Genomic DNA, 13,267 nt, shown 5'->3' with positions numbered 1-13,267 from the left:
TCTCCGCACCTGTCGGCTTTCCCCCAGCCCTTTGTTTAAAAACTACTCAACGACCTTTTTAATGTTAGGTGCCAGCAATCTGGTTCCATTTTGGTTTAGGTGGAGCCCATCCTTCCTGTAAAGGCTCCCCCTTTCCCAAAAGTTCCCCCAGTTCCTAATAAAGCTAAACTCCTCCTCCCTACACCATGGTCTCATCCACATATTGAGACCTTGCAGTTCTTCTGTCTAACTAGCCCTGCACATGGAACTGGAAGAGAATGGTAGCATGGAGGTCCTGGACTTCAATCTCTTACCTACCAGCCTAAATTTGGCCTCCAGGACCTCTCTCCTATCCTTCCCTATGTCACTGGTACCTACATGTACCACGACCACCGCCTCCTCCCCAGCACTACACAAGTCAATCTAGATGTCTCGAGAGATCCGCAACCTTCGCACCAGGGAGGCAAGTCACATACGGTTCTCCTGGTCATCGCAAACCCAGCTATCTATGTTTCTAATGATCAAATTGCCCATTACTAATACCTGTCTCTTCCTAATAACTGGAGTTCTCTCCCCTGGAGAAGTATCCTCAGAGTGAGAAGATACCACATCATTTGGAAGGAGGGATCGTTTCCCTCTGCTCCAGTTGGATGTTTGCCTTCCCTGAGACTTTCATCCTTTTCAACAGCACAGAGGCCATGAGACCGGGGTGAGACTGTTCTACGGTGTCCTGGAAAGTCTCATCTATGCACCTCTCTGTCTCCCTTAGCTCCTCCAGTTCAGCCACTCTGGTCTCCAAAGTCCATACATGGTCTCTGAGGGCGAGGAGCTCCTTGCACCAAATGCACACACACGCACCTGCCCATAGGTCAGGTAAGCATACATGCTGCATTGGGTGCAATAAAATGGATAGCCCCCAGTCTGTTTCTCGACTTCTGTCTGCATTATCTTTTTACTCCTGAAGCTTGTTTCTTTGTTCTTGTGTTGTTTTTATCAGGGGGAGTTTTAGGCTTTAAGTTTAAAGGAATTTAAGGAATGTTACGTGTATCTAGCCCCCGCTCCTCCCCACACACACACACACACACTCGTCTTGTAAACTCCCTTGGAAAACTCCCATTAACGGCTCCTGTTCACTAGCTCCTCTGGTTGCTTAGGAATGGGCTTTTTAAAGCCCGGTCTTCCTGAGTAGCCCCGCCTCCTGGTTAAGGGTTGATGGGGTGCTAAAGGGCTTAGGGATCAAAGTTTCATTAAGGAGCTCTCAGCCTTGCCTAGCAGGCCGCAGAATTACAGAAAGTTCCTGAGGAATGCAGTAACCACAGTGATTATCCTAGCACTTCAGCTGAATTTTTAAATATCCTGGGCCCAGGCCATTTAAGTGCCTTCAAGATAAATACTGACACCTTATTCAACATTGTATGGGACACCAGTGGAGAGAACAGAGGACAAATCTTCGGGAAAAAAAAAGGAGGATGGGTACAGGACCACCAAAGGTTAGACATATCACCTACAAAACGTATCATTCTCTTACAAGTAAGCCGCACAGCAGCTTCTTGGGGCCACAAACTTTAGGAGCAAGCCTTAATTCCACCTTAGATGGCAATGAGGCTAACAGATACTTCCAGCTAATTAGCCTCCTGGTTAATTCAAGGCTTGGTGGCACGGCAACCTTCAAACACTGCGAGAAATGTGGATGGTTTCCAACTAAGATAAACAGCAGACTAAGGAGAAGAATGAGAAAAAACTCCTCAGATAGCTTCTTAACAGCCAGATACCAGACACTCCACAGATGCCCAAGGAAGATGTCAAGGCCAGTGGGACTACAGCATTTCCCACTGTCCCTCACATCCTACAGTATTCAAGGGATATCCACCAGAGAAAAATAATTTGACATTGAGTCTGTCTCAGCTGCAGCTTATCCTCAAGATCCATGCTCCCTTGCTTTTTTGTAGGATTCAGCATGAAGCCAAAGAGACCCACCATGTACCTGTACCATCTCTGTGACTCAAAGGAAGAATCAGCAGTTTGCACTGATATTAACCTTCCTTCTGCATCTCTCCAGCCTCAAGGACTTATTTAAGCCAGTCCTGGAAATGATCTTTGGCTCCAAAGAGTGCCATGGCACCAAAATGTAATTGCACAGAATGACTAAAAAGTGAGCACCTGCAGAGCCTTCTCTTAAAAACAAAACAAAAAAAAAGAAGCCCAAGTTTCAACTAATATTCCATAAAGGTACAATACTAGAGAGATGCTATTCTGCCTCAGGAAATGCTATCATCTAGATGCTACATACAATGGGAATGTTGGTCTATGAAGAACTTCTTGTCAAGTGAGATGTGCATGTTCAAAAAACTTTGAGGCAACTAACTATTCCAACCACACCAACAATCTGGGATACAGAAATCGGCCAACAAGTGTGCAGCAAACTAGAAATGGAACCAAGATCAGTCAAGGATGATGGGCAATGATGTATAAGTTTGATAAACTTACCTATACTAACTATAAAACATACAAAATAACTCCATTATATGCCTTTAGGACTAAACATATTATATGTTTATCTTTCTTTTTTCCTGTAACAAACCCATTCCTGAACCACCATGAGGTGCACATGCTTAAATTGGGTAACCAAGTATCCATAATGGTGTGAAAACCTGTCATTGTTCATTACCTCACCCTGTTTCTTCACTATCTCCCTCCTTCTCCCCCGCAATGCTTATTCACTATGTCATATTGTTATATTGAGAACTCTTTGGTTTGATTGTGGTATGCAGAGTTTGAGCTGCTATGCCATGGCTGTGGTAAAAACTAAAAACCCCACCACAATATCTATGAAAGTCTGACCAGTAGATCGGTTTCATGTGGTGGAGAACTCAATTCATCTTGGTTGGTGCCAACGGGACTCAAGCTCAAAATTGTACATTCTTTGAAAAAGAGACTGAATTGGATTTGGACCATGTTATGGTAGTAGAATTGTGCCTGGGAGTAGCATCTGTTTCCTCGTTAGGTTTTGACCAATTTTGTTCATATGAGTTCTGTACGTGACTGAAGAACTGTGATCAAACAAGCTGCCAGATGGACCCTGTCTCTTGTGGCTAGTTAAAGTCAGCAGGGAGCTACTGAATGTTGGAATGTTTATCAGTAGAGAGGGTTATTGGCTCCAGAGTAGGGGCAATGTGCTAGCTTCACTCATGTAGTCATTTTCTAGTCCTTGTTTGAGAAACCGTCAACAGTCTTCCCAATTAATGCCCTGTCTCTTTCTCCTTTTTTTGGAAAGGATCAAGTAAGCCGTGGCAAAACAACTCTGGCATCATCTGTAGACATCTTATTTTGCTGAATCAGTCAATCAGACTTCAGGTCTGGATATGGTACTTAGACTGTAGTATTAGTTGATATCCTAAATATGGACAACGGTCAGGTGTGGAAGCTGATGTTGTTTAATCTGTCAGGAACATGTTATGCAACTGATCATGAGGTGATGATGACTTGCCTGTGGACCATGGCAGGGGTGAATGGATTTGTACCTGGATGGCTCTGTTCTTCTCTTTAGATATCATCCAAGAAGGTAGTTTGAGACAACTACTATTTGCGAGAAGACTTTTGTTTTGTGGGATTCTACTAGATTTTATTGCCTCTCTTTTTCAATATATATTTGAACATGCTGAGGAAAAATGAGGCAGTTTGGGCTGCAATATAGGGTTCTGGCCAGTAATTTGCCCAGGGTGGAGTTGCAGTTTAATTTACTTTCTCTCCCAACATCCACTAATGCTGCTCTTTAAAGTTCAATAAAGCTACAATCAGTGGCTACTTAGAGATGTAGTTCAAACTACAACTTCATCCTACACAAATCACTGAGCAAGAGACTGCTGTAGGACACCTACTATCCCTCACCAGGGTCCTGGAAAATGTGCAAATTTTTTCCAGAAGTAGATTTAAAACTTTGATCATCTTTCCAGTAAGATGGGAGCACAGAACATGTGGATACAAAACGTGAATATCACATCTCTATGTCCAAAATATACTTTTTCTTCATAACTGTCATCTTGTTCTATGAAAATGAACTGCTCCATTTTGATCAAAGTAGTATTTATTATGCAACTTCTTAATAACTACTCTTAAAATAAATAATCTTGTTTTAAAATAGCAGTAATTAATCTTCATTCAAATGGTAATTTAATGTGTTAAGAGCCCAAAGTGAAACTGGTCATTAACTGAATAGTGAAGACTGCCAAAAGATTCATTATTGCTTAATAATGGAGAACATAGCGTACTGAATGATTTGTTTTAATCCCAGAACCTACTGGGGATTGAACTGCAAAAACTTTCAATCCTAAAAAATGTTTTGTGATCTTATTTTCTTAAAACATTATAAGATATCTTGTGTAAACATATATTGTATTTCAAAACTCATTTTAACTTAAAACGATGAGACTTTTACTTTAAAAGGAAAATATATCTGGAAATTTGTCATGAAGAATAATTATTCCATAAGCATTACTCAGGGCAGTTCATAAAATTACTACTGCATATGCTGGTGTATTCAATGTAATTACCCCTTACTGGAATAAAATTTCTATGGTAATAGCATTGTTTAAGATTACTAATAATATTATAATATAAAAGGATTCTGGAAAACTCAAATGTTAATTATAAATGACTTTACTAAATTATTTTATCTAGTTGATCATGATATCTGGTTACAGAAGCCTTCTTAGTTTCATCTAGTTTGTGAGACTTTAAGAGATATTCAATGGACAAATCACAAATACTTAACAGAGAAAGCTGCAAATCACTGAATTCCCTCAAGGCTCAATTCATAGCCTTTTCACTTTCCTAGAAGTTAATAGCATAAGCTGTTACTATTTAGACAGTATATACACCTCTACCCCGATATAACGCTGTTCTCGGGAGCCAAAAAATCTTACCGCGTTATAGGTGAAACCGCGTTATATCGAACTTGCTTTGATCCACTGGAGTGCACAGCCCCGCCCCCCCAGAGCGCTGCTTTACCACGTTATGTCCGAATTCGTTTTATATCGGGTCGCGTTATATCGCGGTAGAGGTGTATATGTATATATGTATACACACACACAAACACACTAAATATATCTAAAAGCAAAAATGTTTTATAACTCCTTTGAACAGATGCTAGAGTTATATGTTAGACTGAAATAATATAATTTAAAAACAGAACTAAAATGCCATTGAGTACTAACCTTAAATTAAGCCCATTCCCTCAATATAACCTTAAAAAAAGCAGTGCTTTGAAAAATATATGGGAATTTTCATTACAATTGTTAATTTGATTTCCAAATTTTCAGTTCACTAATTCCCCTTCCTCAATTAAATGACAGGCCATGCCAACCATCTGCACTAACTATCAAACATTCCTCACATGCTTGCTTAATATAACAATATAGATATTAGCACTATCTTCGTTCAGTTTGTCTGCTGTTAGATTCTACAACATAACTTCCTTAAGATCAAGAAAGTCAGTAAACAGATGAGCACAGGAATAAAAACTGCAAACTCTTAAAATTACTTGCTCCAGCTGAAGATGGAATGCACCGAACTGCTAAAGGTATGGAAATCAAATTTATGCATAGAAATTTCTATTGAGTTCTCCAGATCAACCAACAACCCTGAAAAAAAAGAAACTAAAAGGAATTAACATTGGATAATAGCCTTAAGAACCCTATATCTAAATGCTATGCTCAGAAAGGCAAAGCATGAAGTCTGTAATGTCTCAGAAATCTCATGGGAGACCAAACCACTAGAAGGAAAAACTGCAGAAAGTTTCTCCTTGTTCCAGGCAGGGGAGCCCTTCATTTCCTTCTGTGATGCTTCTGATCTACTTGATTTGATAGATTTAGAAGACTCAAGGAGGGTATACTTTATGTTCCTTCTATATACTGAATTCCAACAGGAAATTCAGAAGCCAGAAATTGAATTCTATGTACAAGATAAGGATCTAATACAGGGGTCGGTAACGTTGGCACACGGCTCGCCAGGGTAAGCACCCTGGCGGGCCGGGCCAGTTTTATTTACCTACTGACGCAGCAGGTCCGGCCGATCGCGGACCCCACTGTCCGCGGTTTGCCGTCCCGGGCCAATGGGGGCGGCGAGAAGCGGCGCGGGCGAGCGATGTGCTGGCCGTGGCTTCTCGCTGCCCCCATTGGCCTGGGACGGCGAACCGCGGCCAGTGGGGGCTGCGATTGGCCGAATCTGCCGCGTCAGCAGGTAAATAAAACTGGCCCAGCCCACCAGAGTGCTTACCCTGGTGAGCCGTGTGCCAACGTTGCTGACCCCTGATCTAATATCTATAGATCATGACTTCCTTTCAATGGATGCATAAGTGCTGGAACTAGGGCTGCTGGGGGTGGCACCTCCAGCTTGAAGTGGTTTCCATCATATATAGGGTTTACAGTTTGCTTCAACAGCTCTCAGCATTCCCACTACACAGATTGTTCCAGCACCACTAAATGGATGTCAGACTAAAGATAAGAAGGGGAATCTCTTGATTAAGATAAAAAAGGATAAGTCATTCAGACCAAAGAAGGGAACCATCTTATGAGTCACTTGTATTAATGAAAGAAAGATAGCATCGTAACATCATCAGCTCACACATTCTGCAGGCTAAGGACATCACCACACAGAAAATCTTGAGGAAAAAAAGAATCCCAGAGCTATGAATAGGGTAATCACAATCTTCAGAGGATCAAGTTAAGGCTCAAAGAGAGAAAGATGTTCTTCGTTAGACCTTGATGTAGGAAGCAGTCCTTAGAAAATCAATAACAAAGTAAAAGGATCCTAAAGGACTTTATCTCTAATAAAAGAATGCAAAGAATTTTATGAGCACATTCTAATTTCTCTTTTCTTGGAATAAGGCATATAAAGGGGCAAGACAAGTTTGTAACAAACCACGCATTGGTTTTTCAAATTACAGAGGGCCATTGTCAGGTATAAGATAACACACACTTTTCCTTATTTTTCTTTTTATACTTTTTCTTCCTTGAACTGTGTAATTTGATAAGTGGCAGGGATGCAGGTCACAATCTACACCTTCTCAGAGAGAATCATACTTCAAAATGAATAAGTGGGACACTGGTCATGTGTGTCACAGGGAAGCATTTTAGTGGTTGGTGGGGAAACTGGAAGAAAAGAGGGAACTTTCTCCATTGGCTGTTAAAGATTCTAGAAACCAAACAGATCCAATAAAAGATATTTCCTCACCCAGCCTCTCCAATATCCTGGGATCAATACAGCTACACCACCACTGAAACAAGAATCTGTACAGATAAAGAATAACTGGGGGTGGAGGAGAGGCTTTTGTTAACTCAAAAGGTAAATAAATCTAAATAGATTAATTCTTTCATTTCTTGAAAAGCAGACATGATTTCTGGAAAAAGATAAATGGTCATCTGCTAGGGCAGGTCTATACTACAGGGCTAAGTTGACCTAAGTTACGCAACTCCAGCTGCATGAATAATGTAGCTGGAGTCGACGTACCTTAGGTCGACTTATTGCGGTGTCTACACCGTGCTGGGTCGATGGGAGAAACTGTCCTGTTGACTTACCTTATGCTTCTTGTTCCAGTGGAGTACCGGAGTCAATGGGAGAGCGCTTGGCGGTCAATTTAGTGGGTCTTCACTAGACCCGCTAAATCGACCCCTGGTGGATCGATCACCCCGCGTCAATCTCCCGGTAAGTGGAGACAAGCCCCTAGAGTACTTCCATACTACAGTAATTGGGATGGAATCACCTGGAATACATGGTACTGTTCAAATTTCTTCCTGAAGTTTCTTGATTTTCTCTCAGAATTTGTGCTCTCTTCATGAATTTATAAGATACAGTACATTGTAGCATATGCAGAGGTATCCTTTGAAATTCAATATTGTATTTTAGTGTGATCGCAGAACAAAGTAAAATTAAAAAAATGCTAATATTTACCCTTGTCTTGGCGACCTGGAAACAATTTTATAATGAACTTAAAAATGTAGTGACTTGGGACAACAAAGCTTGATTTGGGAGCAGCAGACAGCTCCTCCTTTCTTTAAATGCTGCTATAATGAGTAATTGATAAATATAGATGAAAGATTTTAACTAATCCATCATAATGATATTTCTTTACATCAGGTTGTGTACCCATCTGCTGCAAACATACACATTTCTATGAATACCAAATAAGATAACATTGGATAATAGCCTTAGCCAACATATTCCAGCTTGTAAGGTTGCTTACATACTGTAGTACGAAGAGAGCTTGAGACATAAGCCCTTGTATTAAGAGGCCTGGTATGAGGCAGGACCTGCTTACAGAATTTGGCAAGAATAGGGCTGATATTGCGGAAATATACATTTTTAAGAAGTGCTAGTTACAGAGTGTGCTTACACAAACACATTTCGATATTAAGTGGTACCAGAACATCCCGATATTAAGGATGGTACAAAAAAATATTTTCCAAGGATAATAGGAACATATTGACCCCTGTTAAAAGATACGGTTAGGATGAAAGTACGTAACAGAGATGTTTTAATCGAACCAACATGTACAAGATGATGGGTGATAACTAGCGATGTCAGGGGGCAGTAACTAACTATGTGAAAGGGACAGTACTAACTTGTTTGTATCGGGGTATAAAGAGGTATCTCAGAGGGAGTATCTTTGGCCAGCTTAGGGAGCAGTGGAAAGTCCCACCACTGACTGAGCTGTGTCCATTGTCACGAGCATATATGGCTTAGTATCCTCGTAGAGTCTGACAGGTGCTATTACCGTGCTTTGTTGAAAATAAACCTGGCTGGGTGCCTTCGCTGAAACCCAAGTCTGTGGATTTATTGGACAGTTAATTGAGGTCTGCTATCTCCACAGAGCTGGGGCAGTACACTGAATGAACATACACGCAGCCAACATCTGACCACACATACAAAAGATGGCAAGCTTCCATAACTTACATTTAATATGGCAGAAGATAAGGCCTTTTCAGTAAAGAAATCTTCCACATACTTTATTTCCCATTTTAACTTGCTAAAGAAACTATTAAACCAACAAAATATCACAGAGACCCAGCAGCCTGTGAGGGATATGTGGACTACTAGAAGGTGGGTGCCCAACTGGTTAAAGACCTTACTCAAAAAGTAGTTATCAATGGTTCGCAGACAAACTGAGAAGAGCATATCTAACGGAGTCCTGCAGGGGTCAATCTTAGGTCTGGTATTATTCAATAATTTCATTCATGATTTGGATAATGGAGTGGAACATATGCAGATGACACCGACCTGGGATAAGTTGCAAGCACTTTGGAGGACAGGATTAGAATTCATAATGATCTTGACAAATTACAGAATTGGTCTGAAGTCAATAAAATTAAATTCAGTACATACAAGTGCAAAGTACCTCACTTAGGAAGAAAAAATAAAATGCAAAACTACCAAAAGGGGAATGACTGGGTAGGTGGTAGTACTGCTGACAAGGATCTTGGGGATTATAGTGTACGGCAAATTGAACATGAGTCAACAATGTGATGCAGTTGCAAAAAAGGCAAATATCATTCTGGGGTGCCTTAACAGGAGTGTCATATGTAAGACATGGGAGGTAACTGTCCCACTCTACTCAGCACTGGTGAAGCCTCAGCTGGAGTAAAGCATCCAATTCTGGGTCCACACTCTGGGAAAGATTTGGACAAACTGTAGAGTCCACAGGAGAGCAACAAAAATGATAAAATGTTTAGAGAATCTGACTTACTAGGAAAGGTTAAAAAAATTGGGTATGGTTAGTCTTGAGAAAAGAAAACTGAGGGGAGACCTGATAACAGTCTTCAAATATATTAAGGGATGTTATAAAGGAGATGGCGATCAATCGTTCTTCATGTCCACTGAAGGCAGGACAAAAAGTAATGGGCTTAATCTGTAGCAAGGGAGATTTAGGTGAGATATTAGGAAAAACTTTCTAACTATAAGGATAGTTAAAGACTGGAATAGGCTTCCAAGGGAGGTTGTGGAATCAACATCGCTGGAGTTTTAAAGAACAGATTAAACATCTGCCAGGGATGATATAGGCTTACTTGGTCCTTCCACAGAACAGGGGCTGGTCTAGGTGACCTCGATTTTATGATTCTATAACCATACACATTCCGTCTCTGACTTAAATGGGAATTTTACCTGCACAAAGATTGCAGGATCAGGCTTTAAGAATCAAATCAGAACTAAACATTGACCATTACTATGTACTACTAACCTAAAAAAAGTCTTTTAGTTGTCTGACTTAAGGAACAAGCCCAAATATTTTGCCTAAATTGTCTTGCTTTTGTATGTTTCAATCAGACATTTTACACTGCTTTAACATAGCACTTGGTAGTTTGACTGGAGAATGGTTTATAAATATGTTTAACTAAACTGCATCATATTTTAATTAAACATTTTGTCTGACACTACTTACATTAAATATAGAATGTTTGTGAATAGCAATGACACTTTTGGTGCTGACAGGATCAAAGACAGTTTTCCATTTGGAATAATGAAATAAGGGACACAGCAATGATTCTTTGGCAAATCAGTAAAACTATAGTTTAGCTGATAATATGATCATTAAGTCATAAAAGACTTTTCAGAAACTGTACAATCCGTTACAATAAAGTGTAATAATGGCGTGGAAATAATCTGTAGTTTCCACTGTAATGTCCTCCCTGTCAAAAATGACTTGAAAGATTAAGAAGTTCAGAAGGTGGTTTTGTTCTGAAATGTCACTGACAAGTAACCTAAAAAAAATGAACATTTTGTTTCTGGTAATTAACCCAGAATCAAAAGTAATCAAAACATGATGCAAGAAAACACTGAACTTCTCTGACAGCTAAATATATAAATGTCTTTGGAACTAACCCCAGAAAAAAAAAACAAGCAAATTACATTATTTTTCATTTATTTTTCTTGAAATTATATTGATTCCTTCAAAAGTATTTTGAAATATCAAGTGTATAATCATACAAGTGTTTAATAACTTTCAAGTAAACCAAAAGTCGTACCTTAATTTGTGCAAAAGGTCTGTCAAAACTTCCAACATAAAGAAGACCAACATTCTGGGTAAGTAATCTAAAAAAAGAAAACATCATTTAAAACATTGTTTGTAACTAAACACATGTCACTGTAACCATCTTTATGGTCATACTGCAGAACTGCTACTGAAAATGAGATAAAATAGAAGTTAACAGTTTGAAGGATAAATTAAAGAGAAAGGACACACATTAAAGATAGAGCAACATAACTTGTGAATTAGTAATTTATATTCCTTCTGTAAGAAGCGCTCCAATAAAGTCATTTCACAATACCTTTGGTGCCTGGCCACATGCAAGAGTGGCAGGGCATACATCATTTCCATCTAGTATGGCTCTTTAGAGTAATAGAATCAACAAAATTGCAACTTTAAAACAAAGACAAACAGATTCACCATTCAAAGCAGCAAGTCTAATAGATTTAAAATAGTATCAGACATGCAACTGTAACATTATATAAAGTGATATAACTGAAATGAACCAAAGTGACTTATCACAATGCAATAACAGAAAATCTGAAAGAATCTCTGCTGTCATATAATGGCTTAACAAATAATTAACATACCATACATTGCTCAAAATCATTTCAAGAGATTCTGATTAAAATTTTAAGCCACCATATAGCACCAAAAGTTTAGCTAAAAATAGGGTAAAATGGTTCCTAAAAGTTTGTGTACCCCCGAAAACAAAATAATTTTGATTCCTGAAGCAAGGACAGATGCTACACAGGACCACAAGAGGCCAATGTTACTAAGAAGTTCTGGAGCTCCGAGTGCCAGGTGGTGCAATTCCCTGAAATACAAGTGTACAGATGCCCTCAAAGAAAAGCAGACACCTGAAGGCAACGGAGTACTGTACCACTCACACTATTGGGTCATATTCAGTTGTGAAAAATCAAGTTTGGAATGTAGGTCTCCAACGTGAAAAATCTAGTGTGCTGGTCAAATGGTTCCAAGGAGAGAGAGGCACATTTAGTAAATATTTAACCATTTCTAAAATTAAAATAAAAGCATCGGGGGCTTGTCAGAAGAGTAGTTAGGTAGTGGTGCCTGAAGGATTAGTAGTAAGCAAAAAAGGGAAATACTTCCCATGATAAGGGTTCAGGGGATATCACTATGTTTTGGAAGAGCTACACAACAGCAGCAAAATGTGTTTTAAAGGAATTTCAAAAAGATACTATTTCAGCACTTGTCATTTCAGAATAAGATACACATATAAGCGGTTTCAATAAAGGCTACAGAAAAGGGAAAAATATGTTTTATAAAGTGATGGGAAGTAGCTGTGTCTATATTACACTGCTATTTTCTCCACACCAGAAATGCAGAACCATTGCAGGTGTGAGTCTTTATGATTCTTTCAATAGGTATTAGTGAACGTCTACAGAAGCTCATGATTGACCTTTCTAAAGAAACATCCAATATAACCAAGTGTAGTAAAAGGCTTGTTGGAATAAACTGCAGTTTAACAGCCCTATCTACATATTTTATTTTACTAATACTAGTTTGTTCCAACATCTGTAAAACATGGTGTACGCGCGTGCCTTATTTATTGAGACTGATGACACAGAATCACAAGGTTATTACCACTCTGTCAATATTAACTACTTTGCTTGAAAAGTGTTTCATTCCTTATCAGCTTTTTATCTATATTCTCATACTGCCTTAATTCAGAATCAATTGCCATGAGATGAAAAAAAAAATCAACAATCACCTCTTTGTTTAATCTTGTAAATAATAAGCTTTTGTCTAGGGAATGTTATACTGCCTCTGTAGATATCTTAGAAGCATTTGATTTAGTGGATTAATATGGCTAAAGGAACATAACTTTAGTGCTAGCTAAAAAAAATAATTAAGTCATGTCCCAAAAATTTAATCTCCAATTTTGTTCAATTGTATTAAATATAAACTAAATAACCATTATATTGGCTTAAAGATCTTATTTCTCCTTTTGATTTTTTTTTAATTCCCTTGTGTCTTTCCTTTGTCAACTACATGCATCTAAGCTATGAGGAAACAAACATTCTGTAGTTAAACTTAGTAAATCAATTTAATATGGTATACACATTAATATTCTACAAGAGTAGCTCCTGGGTTCTAGAAGGATTTGTTAGGAAAAGGAAAGTTTCTTTTAATTCTCCCTTGCTGGAAAAAGGTCACACCCTTGGGTTCTTTAGTTTCCAAGTTTCTCCTTCTAAGGTCGTGTCTACACCACAAGTTTTTGCTAATTCAAGTTATACTGGCATATAG

At 38.9% G+C, this 13,267-nt stretch overlaps 1 protein-coding gene across 3 annotated transcripts in view; it reads right to left on the bottom strand.

Moving 5' to 3' along the window:
- The window catches only part of RNGTT (RNA guanylyltransferase and 5'-phosphatase), a 412,738-nt gene that overhangs the window by 51,052 nt on the left and 348,419 nt on the right, over positions 1-13,267 (bottom strand). For all 3 annotated transcript variants that reach the window (XM_034766053.1, XM_034766055.1, XM_034766054.1), the window contains one exon: positions 10,995-11,061. In XM_034766053.1, coding sequence (XP_034621944.1) covers positions 10,995-11,061 — 67 coding nt within the window. The remainder of the gene's footprint in view (positions 1-10,994; positions 11,062-13,267) is intronic.

This window comes from Trachemys scripta, chromosome 3 (assembly GCF_013100865.1).
Source record: "Trachemys scripta elegans isolate TJP31775 chromosome 3, CAS_Tse_1.0, whole genome shotgun sequence".
NCBI lineage: Eukaryota > Metazoa > Chordata > Testudines > Emydidae > Trachemys > Trachemys scripta.
The sequence above is the reverse complement of the archived record's forward strand: the minus strand, read 5'-3'. Positions and strand labels throughout refer to the sequence as shown.